General features: G+C 39.6%; 1 protein-coding gene across 3 annotated transcripts; it reads left to right on the plus strand.

Annotated features, from left to right (window-relative positions):
- The first annotated feature begins 62 nt into the window (after nt 1-62).
- pcdh10a (protocadherin 10a) lies at nt 63-22,591 on the plus strand. Of its 3 annotated transcripts, none has more exons than XM_079811438.1 (5): nt 63-3,046; nt 4,337-4,395; nt 5,516-5,622; nt 18,268-18,585; nt 21,926-22,591. In XM_079811438.1, the coding sequence occupies exons 1-5, from the start codon at nt 557-559 to the stop codon at nt 21,943-21,945; spliced, it is 2,994 nt and encodes a 997-aa protein (XP_079667564.1). In that variant the 5' UTR covers nt 63-556; the 3' UTR covers nt 21,946-22,591. The 3 variants fall into 3 exon arrangements, with proteins under 3 accessions (XP_079667564.1, XP_079667565.1, XP_079667563.1); XM_079811439.1 differs by having other exon boundaries at nt 18,268-18,425; XM_079811437.1 differs by lacking the exon at nt 21,926-22,591 and having other exon boundaries at nt 18,268-18,871.
- The last annotated feature ends 697 nt before the right edge of the window (nt 22,592-23,288 follow it).

Consider the following 23,288-nt stretch of genomic DNA (forward strand, 5'->3'; position numbering starts at 1 on the left):
GGCAGTCCGGAGCGTCCATTGGCTGCTGGTGGCAAGAGCTCTGCGCAAAACAACGCACTGATGCTCACTCTCCTTGCAGAACTCGAGAAGAGGGGACCTACGGATTTCTAAGCATCCCGCAGTTATTATGGACCATTAGACAACTACATGTAAAAAAGTGTTATTTGCCTGCAATAGGTCGCGTTCCGGATTTTATTTTAAATTGATCTAGCCTATCCACTTGTTAAGCAAAAGAGTTTTGGTGAGGTTTTGCTTCTAAGTATTAAGGATCGGGGTATCTATAGGTTCTGCAATGTCTTTCTGTGACGCACGGACTACTAAATTCTGCTCTCCTTGAGGCAGCATTATATCAAATGGCTATAGATCTTGCGCATATGGCGACATGGTTTCAGGCTGACACCGAGCAACACAGGAGCTTTCTTGTTCACTTGGGAAATTGCACAGTGCATATGTTTTCTTAGACCAAAGCGATGGGTAATTCCTAAGCTGTGACTGGAGAAGAAACGGTGTCAAGACAGAGCGAGGGAATAAAGAGGAGTGCACTTGTTGTTTGGAGATGATTTTGATATTTCTCTTTTTCTCTATCTTGGATGGAGGGTTATCGCAGCTGCACTTCTCGGTACCGGAGGAGCAGGAGCGCGGGACGGTTGTGGGAAATATCGCCGAAGATCTGGGGCTGGACATCACCAAACTTTCCGCGCGCCGTTTCCAGACCGTGCCTAGCTCGCGCACGCCGTACCTGGAGGTCAACTTAGAGAACGGAGCGCTGGTGGTGAACGAGCGCATCGACCGAGAGGAGATATGTCGCCAGACCGTCCCGTGCCTCCTGCACCTCGAAGTATTTTTGGAGAGCCCGCTCGAGCTGTTCCGCGTCGAGATCGAGGTCATGGATATTAACGACAATCCTCCGAGTTTCCCAGAGACGGACATCACCGTGGAGATCACCGAGAGCGCCACACCGGGCACCCGCTTCCCGGTGGAGAACGCCTTCGACCCTGATGTGGGGACTAATGCCTTGAACACATACGCCATCACCACCAACAACTACTTTTATTTGGACGTACAGACGCAGGGCGATGGCAACCGCTTCGCGGAGCTTGTGCTGGATAAACCCTTGGACCGAGAGCAGCAGGCGGTGCACAGGTACGTGCTCACCGCCGTGGACGGAGGGCAGCCGCAGAGGACCGGCACCGCACTGCTTGTGGTTAAAGTACTGGACTCAAACGACAACGCGCCCACGTTCGATCAATCCGTTTACTCTGTGAGCTTGCGCGAGAACTCTCCAGTTGGCACGCTCGTTATTCAGCTCAATGCCACCGATATGGACGAGGGCCAGAACGGAGAGATTGTTTACTCTCTAAGTAGTCACAATCCGCCGCGGATTCGGGATCTGTTTAACATCGACTCGCGCACCGGGAGGATTGAAGTGACCGGCGAGGTGGATTACGAGGAGAGCAGCACGCATCAGATCTACGTGCAGGCGAAAGACATGGGGCCGAACGCTGTGCCCGCGCACTGCAAAGTTCTGGTCAAACTCATCGACGTGAACGACAACACGCCAGAGATAAGTTTCAGCACGGTAACGGAGTCGGTAAGCGAGCAGGCTGCCCCGGGCACGGTGATCGCTCTGCTAAGCGTCACTGACCGGGACTCCGGCGAGAACGGACAGATGACCTGCGAGCTGCACGGCGAGGTTCCGTTCAAACTCAAGTCGTCTTTTAAAAACTATTACACGATCGTTACGGACGGTCCGCTCGATCGCGAGAAAGCGGAGTCGTACACGCTCACGGTGGTCGCCAAAGACAAGGGGGTGCCCTCTCTCTCCACAAGCAAGTCCATCAAAGTGCACGTTTCGGACGAAAACGACAATGCCCCTAGATTCATGCAGTCGGTTTACGACGTGTACGTGACAGAGAATAACGTCCCGGGCGCTTACATTTACGCGGTGAGCGCCGTGGACCCCGATGTTGGACAGAACGCCTATGTCACTTACTCCATATTGGAGTGCGAAATACAGGGTATGTCCATCTTAACCTACGTGTCAATCAACTCCGAGAACGGCTACTTGTACGCTCTGCGCTCTTTTGATTACGAGCAAATAAAAGATTTCAGTTTCATGGTGCACGCCAAGGACTCCGGTGCGCCCGAGTTAACTGCCAACGCCACCGTTAATGTCATCATAGTGGACCAGAATGACAATGCCCCGTCTATAATTGCACCTTTGGGCAAAAACGGCACCGCGAGGGAACATTTGCCCCGCTCAGCCGAGCCGGGATACCTGGTGACCCGTATTGTTGCCACGGATGCTGATGATGGTGAGAACGCGCGCCTGTCGTACAGCATCCTTCGGGGAAACGAGCTCGGGATGTTCCGGATGGACTGGAGAACCGGCGAGCTACGTACCGCGCGCCGGGTATCCAGCAAACGGGACCCGCCGCACCCGTACGACCTGTTGATCGAGGTGCGCGACCACGGCCAGCCACCGCTCTCGTCCTCCGCGAGCGTCAACGTATTGCTCGTGGACAGCGTAGTGGAGGGCCGGAGCGGCGACCGAGGGTCGGTGAAGTCCAAAGAGGGCTCGCTGGACCTCACACTCATCCTCATCATCGCTCTCGGCTCCGTGTCCTTCATCTTCCTCCTCGCCATGATCGTGCTGGCGGTGCGCTGTCAGAAGGAGAAGAAACTGAACATCTACACGTGCATGACCGGAGACTCGTGCTGTCAGTGTTGCAGTCGCCAAGCGCGCGGGCGCAAGAAGAAGCTCAGTAAATCGGACATCATGCTCGTTCAGAGCACTAATGTGGCCAGTACCGCACAGGTGCCGGTGGAAGAGTCGGGCAGCTTCGGCTCGCACCATCAAAACCAAAACTACTGCTACCAGGTGTGCCTGACACCGGAGTCTGCCAAAACCGACCTGATGTTTCTCAAACCATGCAGCCCATCCCGGAGCACAGACACAGAGCACAACCCGTGCGGGGCAATCGTCACCGGATACGCGGATCAGCAACCAGATATCATCTCTAACGGGAGCATTTTATCGAGCGAGGTGAAAACACATTTTATTACCTGTACGGGCAACACTTTATCTGAATTTAGTATGAAATGCGTACATCGATAGCATCGCATTACCAGATTAACATAAATCATTAACATATTCAAAATGTCAAGAAACGTTAAAATCTTTGATTTCTATAACTTAATATATATTTTCATATAAGAATTCAAAGGAACTTCTAATGTGTTAAGCATTATATATATATATATATATATATATATATATATATATATAGAGAGAGAGAGAGAGAGAGAGAGAGAGAGAGAGAGAGAGAGAGAGAGAGAGAGAGAGAGTGTGTGTGTGTGTGTGTGTGTGTGTGTGTGTGTGTGTGTGTGTGTGTGTGTTTGTATGTGTATATTAAGTATTGCCATTTATAGGAGACAAACAATCCAATTTAACATTGTAAAAAAAATTGTTTAATTGATTTAAGTAAAATCAAAGTGGTGCCAAATGTACAATATTCACTCTTAACTTCATTGCACATTTTCAAACACTTCAACTGTAATTACTGATGCAGAAAACTGGGACTCTGAAAACTCATAAAGTGAGTAAAAATGATGGAAATTATTGTAACAAGCTCAGTGGATGGAAACAGTGCACCTAAATATATCTCTATGCAAATATGCTCCTTAAAAGTCCCTTCAGTCATGATCTTTCAGCTTCCTGTGTTTGTAATGTCAGATTGTAATCATCTTCTTGCTTATGACTCACATAGTGCTTTTAAAGGTAGCTCGGAGCTGTAGTGCTTTTTTCCAGATCCTTTAATTACACTACAACACGTTAGGGTCAGTTACATAGGATGTAACCACATAGTCAAGACTGGAGGGAATCCAAATGTAAACATTTCAGAAAAGATATATGGAAATACTACATCGCTTGACCAATAATTGGAATATATGAGGAAAGTGGATATTGGTGGTGGTTACATTTCTACTCTTATTCTAACATCTTTGCATTTTGCCTCTGAGACAAGCCATTTTATCTTAAGTGAGCCCCCGCCATCCAACAAGGTATACTTTACTATCCCCTGGCATTCTCTGAAAGGGTGTAGCCCTCTGGAGTCAAGACTGAGTAGGGAGGGGGGGAGTGTATTGGACAAGGGTTTAAGTATGCTAAGCACACAGTCGCTGGGTATCAGTGGAACAAAGGCGGTTCTATGGTTGAGGTGCTCTAGTGCATGGACAGAGCAGAACAGAAGCCTGACCAGTGTTTTAATGACAAATGTAGAATGTCATACTTAGAATGTCATATTTAATTATTATTATTGTATATGTCTTTTAGACCAAGCACCAGAGAACTGAGCTCAGCTACCTTGTGGATAGACCCCGTCGTGTTAACAGGTGAGATTACTTCTCAAATTCACTGTACACACACACACACACACACACACACACACACACACACACACACACACACACACACACACACACACACACACACACACACACACACACACACACACACACACACACACACACACACACACACACACTGACACACACAAACACACTGACACACACACATGCATTTTTTTATTTTTGTACTGTTAAAACTGTATATTTCCCTACACTAACCCTACCCCTAAACCTACCCATCACACAAAACTCTCTGCATTTTTACATTTTCCAAAAACATAATTCTGCACTCTAAAAAATGGGTGCAACCCACTCTAAAGTTGGGTTGAAAATGGACTAACCCAGCAATTGGGTTGTTTTAACCCAGCGGTTGGGTTAAATGTTTGCTTAAAACAACCCAATTGCTGGGTTAGTCCATTTTCAACACAACTTGGGTTATTTTTAACCTAGCATTTTTTAGAGTGTGTATGATTTATAAGCTGTTTTCCTCATGGGGATCAAGACTTTTGGATATTGTCATCTTTGTGGGGACATTTTGTCCCCATAACGTAGTGTTTACCAGGACCACACACAAATTCACTTAGCTATCTAAATAGGGACATTGCGTAGACTTGTATTATTTTTATTTACATTATATATTCTATGACCTACACCTAACCCACAGAAACTCTAACTCAAACAGAAATCTTTCTGCATTTTTATCGTTTTCAGAAAACTTGTATTTTTATTGTTTTTTTGTTTGTTTGTTTTCAAATGAGGATGTCCCCAAAATGACAGATTTAGCTAACTTCTGTGTACAAATCTGTGCCCAAGATATGGTTAAATAGGTACAGACACACTGATATATCAAGAACGAGCCGTTTAATTGATGTGGCCCCAAGCCAAAATCCACAAATTTGACTCGGCGTCGCATGTGTCATCGGAATGTTTCAACCTACACAGCACGTCTGATTCAGAATTTGATATCGAATTTAATCAGCAGTCTCAAATGTAAAACTGCGCCAAAAGTGTTAAATAACCAAAACAATCAATACTTCTAATGGAAAAAGGCAGTACAAAGCTCCAATTACCAAATGACTACTAAACAATGAACATTTCTTTATAGTTCAGCGTTTCAAGAGGCAGATATCGTCAGTTCTAAAGACAGCGGACATGGAGACAGCGAGCAGGGAGACAGCGACCATGACGCCACCAACCGGGGCCACACAGCAGGTGAGTTGATTACGCGTTTCTCACCTACTGTCGACCTAACAGTAGATCTGAAAGAAGCGTAGACGGGTGAAAGGCCCTCTGGGGAATGAATGCTGAGGAGAAACAGCGATAGACATTGGGAAACTGTTCTCATTTTGGCTTTGAAAGAAACGCGACAAGCCTTCAACCGATTCCAACAGTGGATCAATACAGGGATTGCGTGGAAATTATACATCTGTCAACAGAGCTAAACGGATTTCAGTCAGTGCCGCGAACGAGTCTGACTTGTCTGATCGACAGGCTTTCTGAAGCATTTAATGAGTATTTGAAAGCTTCCACGGTAACAAACCCAAACAGCTACCCACCACCCCACCCACACCCCCCAAACACAATTATTTCCCCATTCATATCAAATGCCATAAACGTTTGAGCGAAATGGCAATAGTTTGTTGGAGATTGATTTGATTTCATTTTGTTTATTCTTTATTTATATTCAATTTGATGAGCTTTTTTACTTTCAAGTTCTACATTTCATTTCTGCTGGTTTATTGATCAAGGTGGAGCCTTACGGCTTCGACTGGATAAGGCTTTGACCTTTCTCTCCAAAGAATCGTGACATTCAGCCTTCGGTTTGGCAAACAGTTAGATGACGGGTTGCCAGATATTACGTATGCGCTGCACACAATGGAATACAAATTTTTGAAACGAGCATGGTTTCGCATTTTAGGTAACTACAGAATGAAGGAACTACTGTAGAACAGATCCTTTCTGGGTAGGAAATCACAGAAGGAGGAAGGGAAAGAGGCAGAGGGATTGAGATTTTTTGGGAAAACTTATTAGAGCATCAAATAGGTAAAATGAGTGGATATATGTGTGTGTGTGTGTGTGTGTGTGTGTGTCCTTTCCTTCCCTGCTCTCCTCTGGTTGTGTGTTGGCAAGCCCGCAGTTTCTGCACTCCCATTTCAGTGCCTGTCTCCGCATAGCCAATTATCACAGCAAGGTTAAGATGAAGGCCTGGGACACTGACAGGGGTAGCGCCACTGCATTAACAACCACTTACACACACACACACACACACACACACACACACACACACACACACACACACACACACACACACACACACACACACACACACACACACACACACACACACACACACACACACACACACACACACACACACACACACACACACACTCTCTCCTTCACACATCCCTACCTCACCTCCCTTTGTTCTTACAGCGTCAATTTGGAGATATTAGTCTAAATTAAGATAAGCCTAGCCAAAAGATAGGAGGATAAAGAAGCGTTTTAACCCTCATAACCCTCATATACACTTCACAATAAAGTTCCATTTGTTAGCGGTTAACTATATTAGCTTACATGAACTAACAATGAAAAATACTCCTAATGCATTTATTGATCTTATACACCAAATTATCAACATATTATTAACTTCAAACGTTATATCTGTTCATATTTATTGGACTTGAGCTAACATGAACTAACAGTGAACAGTTGTTTTTGCTAACAAAGATTGTACTTCATTGATAAAAATATATTGCTCTTGAAAAGCGTCACCAAATAATAATAGTAATTTCCCAAAAAAATCTTCTTTTCAAATTCTTTAATGTACATTGGACCTCATTAAAAACGTAAAGCAGTCTTAAAAATAAAGGTTCTTTATTGCAATATATGGTTCTATGTAAAACCTTTAACACCCATGGAACCTTTCCATTGCACAAAAAGGTTATTTAGAGTGGAAAAAATGTTCTTTTGATTTAAAAAAATATATATATATGATCACACAAAGAAAAAATGTTTCTTTTAAAATGAAAAAATATATTTTTTATTGTTCACTGAAAGGTTATTTGGGAAACCCAAAATAGTCCCTCTGTGGCATCACTGTGAAAATCACCTTTAGAAAATGTATTTTTAAGAGTGTATCGTCTGCCTGAGTGTTATCCTTTTTACCACACACTATGCATGCACTTTTGAAAGAAAAAAAAAGTGAGTGGTATCTGCTTCTGTTTAGGCTTCATTCGATCTCTTCAAAACACATGAACAATAGAAAAAAAAGTTGTATATGCATTGATGTAAGTAATGTAACATTTTAAGGGGCATGTTTGAAGCATGGTACTTTAAAGTATATCTTTCAAGCTATTTAAATGGCCTCTCAGGTGAGCATGAGGGTCAAGCTAGAAGAGCTGGGGTCAGAGAACGGCCCTTTTTTCGTGAATTAGACTGTTACATCTGCATTTGTTTGCAAAGAGACACAGGCGTGACAAATTGCACAATTAGATTAACATGAGTGAGCGATAGATTGATGATTATCTGTAAATGAGGGATGTGTGGTGATGACGTTAATCAAATCACTCCTGTCGCTGTAATTTAATGCTATCAGATCCCAATCAGAGCAACTCCATTTGCTCTGCACGCACACACACACACACACACACACACACACACACACACACACACACACACACACACACACACACACACACACACACACACACATACAAATAGCTGTAGTGAAAGTCAATGCTGGGAGAATAACTTTGAAACTAGTTTCAAGCTATTAATAATTTAAAGTAGAGTAAAGCTACATCTTGAAATTGTAAGCTTTCCTACAAGCTACTAACAAAAGGTAGCTGAATAAACTGAGGCTATTTCAGGGAGTAATGTCTTTTCAAATATATATCGGATGATATAATTTTATATTTTATACAACCAATGAATTCAAAGTACAATTACAATGCAAAACAGCGTGAAATACAGTTCAAAATATAGGCATAAACAACAGCATTTACCATGTTTTGCTATGGAAAACAATAACATGCTACAACTCAAATTAATCAGTAATAAAATATAAAAAAAAGATTTGCATACATGAACAGCCCTTTTAATTGTTTGCATTATTGCCTTAGCTCACTCAATATGAAGTTCTGTATTCAATACAATGTGACAAAAAGCAGTGATGCAGTGTTTTGTCACACTACATCAGCACTTATTAGAACAAGCTTGTTATCTTGGTATCTAACAACTTATACAAGCATTACTGAAAAAATGCAGTTAAGTTAGTAATGCTAGTTAATCACTTCCCAAGACAGTAGTGACTATATAGGTAATTTCATATGGTGGCTAGTTGATTTGAGTGAAAGCCCACCCAGATTTCCAGCAAATCGCCATTACTTCCACTCTTGTTCTTCCAAGCAAATTTTCCATAGTTTCCTCCCAACCCTAGCAAAAAATGCTTGTCCTCAGCATGTGAGCTCAGGTCTTTGGTCAGCCCGACGACAGGTGTTCTGAAGGAAAATTCTGCTCATCAGGGCTTTGGCAGTGTTTTTCCCTTTTCATTCGGATGCTTTTGCACACCATTGATAAAAGATGTGATGAGGTCTCCAGAAGAGAAAATGCAAGAGAAGCGGAAAGAGACGAAAATAACACACACAGTGGGATGCAGAGCGCTTCCTGATAGAGAACAGCTTAGTTAGTCAGTGTACTCAACAAAGCATCCTTTTTTTTTTCTTCTAGAAGTAACCCCAGAGTCCAGCATCTACTTAGATCATTAATGTTTTCAATAAATCTCCCAGACTCACTGAGGATATCTAATGTCTAATCGAATACAGGTCTGCAATTATAGGGTTTTATGAGCAATTATGCAGATATTTGTATTTCTTTATATATTTATTGGCCATGAACTGAAGGTGTTAAACTGTAGCATACAACATGCTAAACTAATTTTGTCACTGCGAGGATGTATTGTATTGCAGAACAATGGAATGAACTGTGCAAATGCAATTTCATGAACCATATCGCTTTTAGGTTTTAAACACAATTTTTATGACAGCTCAAATTTCTCTTGATGGCTAAAAAATCATAAAAATCCTTAAGGTCTCCCACTCGCAATGCATAATAGATGCCACATTGTCATGTTCTTTTTATCCAAAGAACACTAATACTGAACTATCGGCCCACATTTCAGATTAAATCATTTATTGACTGCATTTAAACTTTGTTTTCTAGATCATTTTAACCTGAATCCTCATTCGAATAGGACTCGTTTTCCCTGAGGATGGTAATTTTGTGTTTCTCAGGCATACTTTGTGACTTTAATCCCGTTCAAATTGAAAATATCTGTTTTTCTTCCACAACCGTTGCTGTTTTTAAGTGAACTCAGGGTCCTTTGAGAAATGTAATTCTGTTTGTATAGGAACATCAGTGATTGCAGTATATTACTTTTTCACAATGTTTCTCTTCATTTTTTTTTTAATTTTGAGCCTCTAATACCATAGCTAAATTTCGCTGTAAATGTATCTATACCTATAATAATGATTTATATATATATAATTCTATGCTAATTTTAATTGGTTTTAAATGGAAGTTAAAGCTACAGAGATCCAAATCCTGCCCAAATCAATACATGAAATCCCATATGTTCTGTGTAAATAATTGTGACAAAATTAAAAATCCCATCTAATTTGTTCCTGCAATCTCCACCAAATGTGGGTGCTGTGACTAGGATCTGGTGGTTAAAGTCTACATTAAAGAATATTATTCTACCACTAAATTACATCAATTCATGTTCATTAAATTCACAAAACAACACTATTACTGAGTCAAGTCAACGTCACGTATGACATCGGACGTAGCAACAGCATTTTGAACTGCGAGAGGCATTACACTTTCTGCGTAAATTGAATATGGAAGGCAGTCTTACGTTATAAAATATGTATATTTTTTCTTACACAAACCCATCGCTTCGCTTCAGAAGGCTTTTATTAAACCCCCAGAGCCGAATGGATTACTTTTTAATGAATGGATGCACTCAATGTTAACTAATGTAACTTATTGTAAAGTGTTACCATATAACTCTGATTGAATTTGTCTGAAAGAAGAATGCCATATACACCTAGGTTGGCTTGAGGGTGAGTACATCATGGGGTCATTTTCATTTTTTGGGTGAACTATCCCTTTAATTCTTTCCCCACCATTGACAGAATTTTCTGTGTTTTCTTTGTTTCCATGTTTTCACTGTTATACGGTAAGGGGCGCTATTACGTTTTTCTGAAAGAGTACAGATCTCCAGATCAAAACAGGCGAAGAAGAAGCAGAAACAAGCGATAGAAGCATTGCTTATGCATATGTAAAATAATGCAACCATCAAACATTAAACAGCATATAACATTACCGAATGAAATGTCGAACCCAGGACGAGGTATAGGACTGTGAAGCTTTGGGGGTGTTAATGGACTCAGTCTACTCCATCTATGTTTTGACCACTGTTCTGAATCCGATCCGGACGCAGTCTTTGACAAAAACGCAATCTTCGCAGCTTTTTGTTTAAAAAGTTGTGTTTTTATGAAGCTTACCCACATTCAAGTGTTGATAATAACACTCTGTTCTTTCTTTTGATATATTGTATGATCACTATAGAAATAAAGATGACTTTATTATGTTTTATGTTACTTTTCACATACAAAAGTAGACCTCAGTCATATGAGACGGTATCATGTCCTACATGTTCTACACAAGTCTCTGCATGTGACTGTGATATCGATATGAAAGTCATGCTGTGAGCTTCTGTCTACTCGCTCGGTTGGGGCTATTTAGAGACTGCTGTTCTAATTACATTGAGTTTGATTGTATGCAGTCAGGTTTATCTGTGTACTTAATATTGATGATGTCACAATGGCCTTGGATCCCTGCTTTAACGAGATTTATGCCTCTGTGTACACCCGCGTATCTCTGTCCATATATATCACCCTGATATAATAGTGAAATAACAAAGTGGACAGCTTGTGGAAGTGATCTATGGATTTCACAAAACATCTGAGCAGAGATGTGAGCTGAGTGTGGATTCAGATGTTGAGTCTGTAAGATTAGAAGCACAGAGTAGCACGTAGGAAAGAAGAATCACATAAGAAATCTCTTTAACTTTGCTTATCCTTGACAGCAATGATACATAGAGAGAATGGAGACTTTTGCTTAAGCTGCTCAGATCTCTCCTGAGAGAAATACACTTGTAATCTCACGTCTCCTCTAGAGTTTCAGAAGAGATCTCGGCAATGTCAAAAACTGCTTAGGCACCAAAGTCTGCATTCAAAAACCAAAGATTTCAAGATGAACCAAAGTGTCTTAACTTCATAGCTCTACTGTTATTTTTTTTAGGAGATCTGAGGCAAAATTTTTCAATTATTTGATTTTTTTTAATACTTTTTGAGCATTAAAAGAGCAACCTATGAGCAATAAAATGCAGGTAGAGGTGTATCGCATCTTGCTCAAAGTGTATGTTTATGGCTGGAGAGTAACTACACTTAAAAATAAAGTTTTTTTTTGGAATCAATGGTTCATTGAAGAACCTTGGAGCCTTTTCATTCCACAAAGTGTTGTTTATGGTGGAAAAAGTTTCTTTAGATGTTCTTGAAAGGTTTTTTTGAGGTACCAAAAATGGTTCTTCTATGGCATCGCTGTGAAAACCCCCTTTTTGAACCTTTATTTTTAAGAGTGTATCTTGATACACACAAGCCAGCAGCAATTATCTTGGGTATCTTGAGTTTTCTATGCCGTCCAGTAAATGAAAGAGGCGTTACAAACAAGCTGATTTCTCTGTGCCCAACATAACCAGACACTTTGATCACTCAATTACGCGGCGTCATCATCTATCAAAGTCCCCTATAGCGATTCTAACAAGCACAGGTATTCTGGGTCAGTGCATTTAATCTACAGCCTTTTATGCATATATCTGCGGGTCCCAAAGCCACACTAATAACATGTTTCCTGGTCACTTATGCAAATCATTACAACAGCTCTACACTAATAAAACATTATGCCCCTGTGTGTTCATTGAAGCATCAATACACACACGCGTATAGTATGGTCAGGTTTATCAGTAGCAAAGATTTGTCCTTTGATCTCACTCAGAAAAGCTTGTGCCACAAGGAATTAGAGATTAGAGATTGGCCTGACATGCATCCACCCCCTCCCTCTCCTTCTCTGTGGGCCTTTGTCTTTACCTTGGTCTCAAATTTCCCATATCAGCCTACAGACTCTTTCATCCTCTCCTCTTTTTTCCTTCACTTCACATGTCCTCTTTTTTATTTTATTACTCTTGTTTGAATCTGACCTTGGTGCTTCACTCATTTCAACAGTACTGTATCTGCTCCCTCTCTTTCATTCTTATATAGGTCATTTCTCTTATGGAACTCTGTAACTTGTACAAAATGAATGAACTTGTGTTGAATTTTAAGAAAGAATTTCTTTAGGCATATGCTATAGAAGACGTGCAGTATGAATCAGGTGACTCTGGTCAGGCTCAGGCATTTTTGTCAATTATAACTTAATTATTTATTACGCAACAGGATTGAAGGTTAGCCATTGCTCAGTGAAGGACTGAGAGTTAGCTTACACACTCATACATGTTACTTTTGATATATAACATTTTTAAAAAATGATTTATAACAGCGATTGCTGCAATTTTCTCAAACAGAAAAGGATATTGTAAAGTGAAATGAATGCCACAAAACACCACAAAGTTAATCAAATTCATTGCTAATACTTACTGATGTTTGTGCTACTCCTTTCATTCCAAAATTTTGTCATTTTCTGCATGACAATATCATTAAGGACCTGGATTTTGTAATGGACTATGATCCATTACAAAACCTTGGTGGTCACCACAACTTCTGGTACAGGAGGTGGATGGAAATTATGTGAAAATTTAATCTTGAGGAAGTATCACATGACAGGACAAAGCAATATTGATGCGCTAAGGTACTTAAAGCTTCTTGATCTCATGACCAAAATGTTATGTTTACTATACTTAATAATATAGACTATACTATATTACAATATAGTTTGTTGTGCTCAACACAAGAAATATGACAGAATTTATTTGCTAGTAACACACGGAAGCTCACGTAGCACTGAGATTTTAGCAGAAAAACGTAATAGAGTCCATTAAAAAAAAAAAGACTAAAATGTTGGAACGTGATATTACGAACAGAGGCAAAAACTCTAAAATAATTCATTAGCATTAGACGTTAGTGCAGACCACCTAGTGACATACATAGTAATGCCTTATTTAATTGTGATAAAAGAACTAATAAGATTCCCATCTTCAATAAAAAATTAGGAGTTTAATATTTCATGTAATATATTAAGACAGGACATGCAGGTGCTGCATAATAGATCATACAATACCATATTATCCTGCTCACCTTGACTGTGATTTTACTCCTGGAATATTTTGTTTTAGTATTATCAAGTTAAAAAACAAAAAAAGTGCAGACCAACAGTGACGTCATCACAGTGCATGCAATTTTTGTATGTGGCAATCCAAACTTGAGGAAAGGTTGTAAGAAGATGGACCTGTGTTGGACTTTTTAAGGCAGACAATGACTGCAAATAATTTTAAAAGCACCATGTTTCTGTGAAAGCATCTGTGAAATTGCCAGCATGTTCATGAATACGCGTACTAATACGCTTTATCAGAGAATCGTGCAATGCAGTGCAAATTAAGTTTAAACACGGATTTGCACGTGCATCCGTGATGTTCACACCAGGCTGAATGCGTCAATATAAACAAGGCTTAACCCTGATTACTCTTACCTTTTCTCCTAGTTCAAACGTCCAAATCCCTAACCTTGATTCCAAACTTAGCACACATTTTACTATAGTGTTGTTCTTAGTCTGTCAACTAGGACCCACAGGTAAGATACATAACCATTAACTACCAACAAAGCTCTATTTATAAGGTGGCAATTTTGTATGATTTTATCAACTGTCAACCCGATCTCATGGCAATTCGTACATATTTTACGAGATGGCTAATTCGTACGAATTTGTACAACCTCACGAATCCGTGCGATTTTTGAGAAATCGTACATATTTGACGAGTTGCCAAATTCTTATGAATTTGTACGAATTACCTACCTCAAAGTCCGCACCTAAACCTACCCACCACTGGCAGTGTTGGGGAAAGTTACTTTGAAAAGTACTGCATTACAATATTGCGTTACTCCCTTAAAAGTAACTAATTGAGTTACTTAGTTACTTTTTAAGAAAAGTTATGCGTTACGTTACTTTTGCGTTACTTTTTCTCACCTGGGCTGGGCTTTTTTTTGCTTTTGTTTTTGTTTATAACAAAAAAGTTATATTTTTGTGCAACGGTAAAGACCTCTTCATACCAAAATTGAAATAATAAGCCCCAGGCTGAGGTAAAAATGCACATTCACGCATGAACAGTAGAGGGTGCAGCTCTGCTGTGCTGCCATTCTGGATAATGGAGGAATAGGATGCAGGAGAAAAAAGTTTCACCAATAAAAACAAAAAATCTAGTAATTTTCATCATCAAAGGTCAGCAGCAAGACATTGGTAAATTAAATATAAAGGTAGATTATGCATAAAAATATTTGTTTTATTTAACATTTAATTATTGGAGGTTTGCATAGTACTCTGATTTTGCATTTGACGGATCTTATTCATTTTGAGGAGTACAGAATCTTTATTGTGCAAGTAAGATAAATAAATGCTCACATTTAGTCTAGAACTACAATAACCATCATGTTACTTGTAATGCGTTGCCCCAACACTGACCACTGGGGTTTAGACGAAACGTACAAATTCGTATGAGTGAGATCATACAAATTCGTACAAATTAGCCACCTTGTAAAATGAACACGAATCGGTCGTGAGATAGCGTTGGAGCTGTATAAAAAGGCATCTTTTTTTTTAAAGAAATCATTCAGGTCCACCATTAAAACATAACCATCTGTGGGAAGAATTCGTATGAATTCATATGATTTAAATCATAAAACAAATGTACGATTTTTAGAAAAATGTAAGCATGAAGGCCCACCCCTAAACATAACCGTCTGTCGCAGATCATACAAAGGAGTACAAATACGAATTAGCCATCAATTCGACAAAACTTAAAATAGTTTCAAATTGTCATGAGATTATGCTGTCAAGCACATAACCATAAGCCATGACTGTGATTTCTTTATTCACGTGGTGATATCTTCTCCTTCCTAATTCTTTACGCTCTTTAAAACACTGAGCCTCATGTTGGGGTTGTATCCAGAGGCCTTTATTAGAGTTCAGTGTGACGCCACACTGCTCTCTGCCCTTCTCTTTCATTTATTTCCCTTTCAAGCTTTCCTTTCGTTCTTTTCCTCTGAAACCGGCTAATTATCATGCTCTGTGTAGTCATTAGTCAGAAAGCAAGAGTGTGTACGTGTGAGCGTGTGTGTTTGGAGGACGGTTTCTCCTGTTGTTAGTTTTGGCTGCCTTGCCTAGTGTTTGTGCGAAGGACTTGAGAGAACGGACGATGAGAGACGGTGAAATTAACAGCATGAAAAGAGCATGAAAACATCACAGCAGATTCGTTTAATATCGGTTAGTGGGAGGGACATGGAGAGGCAGAGATGGAGAAACAAAGGGCTGGAGAGTTCACTGCTTTGTGTATATAACTATCCTTCTTTCAGTCGGCCGCCTTCCAGTCAATTACCATGCTTTGCTGAAGCCTGACAATGACTGCAGCTGATTATAAAACGAGTAAAAAGCTCGCAATCTGTCTGGTTAAATAATCATCTTCATTTAAATATGAATAATTTCAGACTCCGCGCTTTGGATAATTCATAGTAATTTTGCCTTTGTGTCACTGTTGACATTGGATTGTTACACAGAAGAGCAGCGGATGAAGTGAAAGCAGAAGATCTCAGAGTGTGAAGAAATATGTAGCCTCCACAAAACATCTTTTTTGTTAAATTGATCTCGTAACGCGAACACAAGGACATTGGCGCTCGCTCACACACACACACACACACACACACACACACACACACACACACACACACACACACACACACACACACACACACACACACACACACACACACACACACTCACACACACACACACACACACACTCACACAGATGGCAGTAACAATTTAAATAATACATTTTATTTGTGAACTGATGTTCAGCTGTTCTTTTTAAAGGGCACCTATTATGCCTTTTTTTTTACAAGATGTAATATAAGTCCCCAGAATATGTCTGTGAAGTTCCAGTTCAAAATACCCCACAAATTATTTATTATACCATGCTGCTAATGGCCATTTTTGAGTGGAAGGAAAAACATGCTGTTTTTATGCATGTATCTTTAAATGCAAATGAGCTGCTGCTCCCCACCCCGCTTTCCAGAAGAGGGCGGAGCCTTTACACTCTCTGATTATCTCTATCGCAGTCACGCTCATGTGCAGTTCTTCATCATCATGGAAGTTTATTATCAGCATGCGTTTTGAAGCCATATCAGTCTAAGCTTCTGATATATGGTTTTCTGAGCGCACACATCCGAAGCACGCACACAGAAAGCTGGCTGTCAGTATTAAACTAAGTTTACCTCATATTGCGCTTAAACTGTCAAATACACGCAAAGTTATGTAAAACACACAAAGTTCACATAAACACAGTCGGTTATATCTGTGAACATAAACAGCAGGGAAAGAAATTGCATGTGTGTATTAGATCTATGTATTAAAGTGAAAGCAGTGTAATATACAGAACCTACTGCTATATATGCTGTTAATATGAAAAATAACACTGCTCTTGATTAAATAACTTTAGTAGCTTTAATAAGAATATTTTTTTTTGAATGCTGCTGTTCATTCAGGGCAGGGTCTATGCTAATAGGGCGGAGTCCATCAGCAGTTGTGGGCGGGGCCTACGCATATATGATGTCACACTGCTAGAATCTGCAAACGGCTTGTTCTGAGACACTTATGGTTTTATGGGGATTACAAAAAGAGGAGTGGGTGGATTTTTGCCATTATAGGGTGGTTGTGAACACACATTGCTGACACATGTATATTCAAACTCCATGTAAAAGTGAATTGTGCATAATAGGTCACCTTTAATAGTCAACATATTTTTGGATCATCAGAGTTCAAGCTCGGTAAATACTGGTCACAGACACAGAGATCTAGCTTTAATTTCTCCCACTGTCATCATGTTTTCAGGCCATTTCAAGTTTGATTTTGACATGACATAAAGTGTGACATCTAAGTAGGTGAGCTGATTACTTACTTTTTAACGCCATTAACGCCTTCATTTTGTTAATTCAGACTGATTCGCGAATGTGGAACACGCACAAAAACAAGAGGTGTGATTTATCGTGTGAACCAATCATAGTCAATTATAACCAGTCACATCCAATCATAGCATGATGGAGGCATTGCCTCCTCTCACATGACTTTCCTCCATTCATTTTCAATTACCCCCCATCCAAAGCCCCCGCACACTTTAGGGTGTCTGTTAAAAGTCAATGGGCTCAGGGGAGGAAAGAGAGATGAGGACTCCTGCTGTAACTTTACCTGCTGGTGTCGCTGTTGGACTTTAGAAAATTGAGTGATACACTTTTTAAAGTCACTTTTTGAAATATTTGCGTTGTTTTATTTTTGTAATATGGATTATTTTCTCACCCTATTTTTTTTGATGAGGCACTGCCTCCCTTGCCTGCTTGGAGGGAACACCCCTGATGGAATGAGAATATTCATTATAGTAAATATAGTAACATTACTCTATTTATTCTAATCTACATTACGTTTGACTAGAATAAAGCTAACATTTTCTTCCCATCTTTCTTCTGTCTTCCTCAGGAGCTGATCTTTTCTCCAACTGCACTGAAGAGTGCAAGGCTCTGGGTCACTCCGACCGTTGCTGGATGCCCTCCTTCATGCCTGGTGACAGTCGCCAGGGCGCAGATTACCGTAGCAACCTGCATGTCCCAGGAATGGATGCGGTGCCGGACACTGAGGTACAGGAGAGCGTGGTTCCGGGCGATGCGTGCAATCGGGCCGATGATAGATCATTCTCTACGTTCGGCAAAGACAAGTCACACCACGGCACGCTCACACGCCACGAGCTACACACACTCTTACCAAGCGCCAGAGCGCCTTACAAACCCAACTATCTGTGTGAGTACTCGGTCAAAATGTACGATTTCTGACCCCCCAACACCACCCCCTCAAGATCTGATCCACTGCCGTCATCTGTTCCAAATCTAACCCATGGCTCTGTTTGTATAGAACTATTTATATTTCTAAAAAAAAATTGTACTCCAATTTCTCAAAACACCCTTTCTTGACCTATTCTCTCACTTTCCAATTTGCTTTCCCCTTTCCTTTAAAAGCAAAATGACAAAAAAACAAAAACAATAAATGTATAATATATGGACATATCAATAAAGGATTTTTTTGAGTGAAATTGTGGAGTTGTGTTCAACATTTTGTCCTTCCCCTGCCCTCTAAATTCTCCCACCCAAAGCATCTGAAGACACTGGTGAAAACATCGTATTACAAATTTGGCAAATCAATGCTGAATTTGCAACTAATTTGTCATTCAAACCTACATGACACATACTTTTGTGCTGTGACTTTTCCTTAAGCTGAAATCTATCTTCATCATAATCATGTTAGACACATTGTATGTTTGTACAACATGTCTATATCTCATCACATGCTTCTGCCTCTCTTATAATCATGATTTAGCACATTTCAGTGGTTGCATACATCATGGCGACCGTTTATGTCATAATAAACAGAAATACACAGCATGCCATATGGAATGGCTGCGGTTGTTTCGCAGCTTTCACACACATCCTACAAATTCCTACATCATCTACCTGTGTCTTTCATCATGCACTGTATCCATGTCTGTTCTAATCACCATATGCCACAGATCTACTGTAATCACACTTGTGACAGTCATAGCGCCTTGCCTCCTCGCCTCTGATTATAGCATGCAAACTGTGGTGGTGTAAACGCTCACGGTCACTGAAACATCCAGCACTTTGTTACGCCTGTTTTAATGCAGTATTGCTACTACTGCACTAAAGCAAGTGCAAGTGTACACTGTGTGTTCTCCTGTGGGCAGAGACTAAGTGTGCATGTGCATGTGTTTGTATCCTTCCGGACATGTGGATATGGGTGAATGTGATTTCACCAAGTACAACATGTTCCTGGATCAACATTTTTGTTGATTCTGGAACAACATTCCAATCAACCAATCAGATTTGAGGGACAAGTTTAGAGTTCATGTCAAGTTTAGGCTTACAACCCAGTTAAGTTCTAACACATCATTGTTATTCCTCAATCATTTTCCTCTGATTTTAGGGAAAAGTTATGGGTAGTGTTAGGTTTAGTGATAGGAAATTTTTTTTGGACATAAATATTGTTCTAGGATTAACTAAATATGTTCATCCAGGAACACATCGTACTTGGCAAAACAACATTTTTTGACATGAATATTGTCCTGGAATATTATTGACAGGAATATTGTTATTCCCCTATCATTTCCCGCTGATTTTAGGGGATCAATTATGGGTAGGGTTAGGTTTAGGTATGGGATTACATTTTTGGACAGGAATATTGTTCTAGGATGAACTAATATGTTGATCCAGCAACACATTGTACTTGACAAAATCATGGTGACCCGTGATTTCCCCAAGTAGAAAATGTTCTTGGATCAACATATTAGTTGATCCTGAAACAACATTCCAATCAACCAATCAGATTTGAGGGACAAGTTTAGAGTTTATGTCAAGTTTAGGCTTACAACCTGGGTTATGTGCTCCTACATCAGTGTTATTCACCTATCACTTCCCTCTGATATTAGGGGATACGTTATGGGTAGGGTTAGGTTTAGGGATGGGACTACATTTTTCGACAGGAATATTGTTCTAGGATCAACTAATATGTTGATCCAGGAACACATTGTACTTGACAAAATCATGGTGACCCGTGATTTCACCAAGTAGAAAATGCTCTTGGATCAACATATTGGTTGATCTCGGAACAACATTCCAATCAACCAATCAGATTTGAGGGACACGTTTAGAGTTTATGTCAAGTTTAGGCTTACAACCTGGGTTATGTGCTCCTACATCAGTGTTATTCACCTATCACTTACCTCTATCCCTTTAGGGATTAGTTATGGGTAGGGTTACGTTTAGTGATAAGACTAAATTTCTTGACAGAAATATTGTTCTAGGATCAACAAAATATGTTGATCCAGGAACACATTGTACTTGGCAAAATCACAGTGACTCATGATTTTACCAAGTAGAACATTTTCTTGGATCAACATAGTTGATCCTAGAACAACATTCCAATTAACCAACCAGATTTGAGGGACAAGTTTACAGTTAGTCTTACAACAAGGGTTAGGTGCTTCTACAACATTCTTATTCACCTATCACTTCTCACTGATATTAGGGATAAATTATGGGCAGGATTAGGTTTAGGGATAGGGATATGGTTAGGACTATGTTTTTGGTCAGGAATGTTGTTCCAGGATCAACAAAAGATGTTGATCCAGGAACACGTCTTACTTGGCAAAAATCATGGGACCGCGGGGGTGAATATGATGGACCTTATATCCACAAGCCCCGCCTCTCACAAGAAAACGGCACAACACTGGTGTTTATCAGCACATCACCAAAATGTCGCTCTAGAAATGTTTTGCTGTGTTTCAGAAGGTTCTGTAAATCCTTGGTTACTTTTTGATGCCAGGTGTGGCTTTTCATGTGATTTGATTGTATTTTAATATATAAAATTATTAAGAAAATGAAAATATATAATATTAAAATGAATGGTAACACTTAAATGTAAGGTGACATAGTTACACATTACTACATTTACTTACTATAGTCATAACAGTAAATTATGTATAATTATAAGTAACTAATCCTTAACCAAACCCTAATTCTATAGTAAGTACATAAATATTACTTTGAGTAAGTACAATGTAACGGTCACCTTAAAATATAGTGTAGCCAAATTGATTTATAATAAATACATTTTAATAAAATTTTACATGCAAGTAAAATGTAAAATTTCTTTGTATTGGTTTATTCCAATTACATTTTAATTTAAATTAATGTAACTTAAGTGTTAAAGTTACTGTAAGTTATCATAATATCACACTTTACATGCTATATAAAATGTGTTTATGTGCTATGTATTTAATAACTTGATTTTATACTCATCTTTAATATCTACAGTCACAGAAAATAAATGTAACGTTCACCTAAAGATTATTTATACATTATCTCACTTAAACGCAAGATCTAAAGATAGATTTATGTAATTGTCTGAACACTAACACTTACAGAGCGATGTTTTAGTAGTGCATGAATTAACATAGCCACAGCAATACTTTTCCTTGTGAGATCAGACTCAATCTGGGAAAATAAATGTAAGGATTGATCATGATTTTAACGATCCATATGTTCTCTGCCTGTTCTTTGCCCTATAGCACGCAAAAGGATTTCCTAGCACCTTCCGTGTGGACATTCCTGAAAAAGCGTGAGTTTGCACAGTGATGCAACCGGCCAAAAGCATCAAGGGTTTCTTTTTTAAATCTTCCTTCGTCTCTTTTTTTTTTTACTGAACTCAATCACGGCCTATCTGGTCGTTCCCAGCTCTGTCGGACGTCTGAAACAGATTAAATCGGATGCGATCCGATGACGTAAGGACCCTGAGAATTCTCAGCAGGACTGAGAAACCTCGCCAAATCTCCTCCTGAAAGCTGGATGAGAAGAGGGAAGAACAGAGGGAGAGAGCTCAAAAAGGGGATTAGGAGTGATGGAGAGACAAAAGGAGAAAAATGGATGATCAATGGACACGGTTGTTTCCTCACTCTCTCCGCTCTGTGATCAATGTGTCTCTGTTTACAGTCCACTGTAAACTATACCAACTATCTGAGCCCTTTACCCGTTTCGACACACACACGCACACACACACATACAAAGTGTACAAACGTACTGTACAAAGAGCAGCCCAAACTATGTGCATTATAAACTCAACTATCCGTTTTAGACTTGACTGTTTTCTATAGTCGTTTATTTTTTTCTTCTTAATCAGTGTGGTCAAGTGTTCTTCTGAAGTTACTATCTTTAGAAAAAGTGTGGATGCAGGGGACAAAAAAAGTAAAAAAAAAAAAAAAAAGACGATTCTGTCCTCTCATTGGCCTAAGGTTACTTCATCTGACATTGTGGTTATCTTCACGTGTGCAAGTGTGTACTGTTCTCTTTTAAAGCTTCAAATAACTATAAATCTATATATATATATAAACATATATATATATATATAATATATAAATATACTTTTTTTCTGAACCTGTGTAGCCCATTGGATAGTTTCCTAAACACCATATTGCCATAAACCAATACAAAGTGCTGAAAAGACTTGCATTAAAATTGGGGCTTCAAATTGTGTGGCCTCTCTGTCTGTAAGTGCAGAATTTGTTTTATGCTGTGGTCATTTGACATTATTCTCTCTCAAACACATGCATAGCAGATTACATTCAATATATAGGTGAGACTGGGACTACTTGTCAAATCTGTCTTACATTCACACGGTTTAAACATTCACATGGCACCCTTCAATTTAACCAGTAACCAGTGGTTTTGCATACAGATACAATCTATAAAACGGGGGGGGGGGGGGGGGGTAACGCTATTTCATGCATTCTGACTTATTTACACTGTTAAAGAGTTGGAATCGCGTGCTAAACATGGCCAAAATGTAAAAAAAACGAGTTGCACGTATGACAGAGTATTTATGTGCCAAATACACTCCTTCAAGATTCGAATTCGTTTCTGAATGTTTTGTTTTTT

The sequence above is a fragment of the Gobio gobio genome, assembly GCF_949357685.1.
Source record: "Gobio gobio genome assembly, chromosome: 3".
Lineage (NCBI taxonomy): Eukaryota > Metazoa > Chordata > Actinopteri > Cypriniformes > Gobionidae > Gobio > Gobio gobio.

Excerpts from the sequence above, each read along its gene's own strand:
- pcdh10a (XM_079811437.1), top strand. The coding sequence starts at position 557 with ATGATTTTGATATTTCTCTTTTTCTCTATCTTGGATGGAGGGTTATCG. Across the intron at positions 3,047-4,336 it reads GGAGCATTTTATCGAGCGAG|ACCAAGCACCAGAGAACTGA; the intron begins GTGAAAACACAT and ends TATGTCTTTTAG. Across the intron at positions 5,623-18,267 it reads CAACCGGGGCCACACAGCAG|GAGCTGATCTTTTCTCCAAC; the intron begins GTGAGTTGATTA and ends TGTCTTCCTCAG.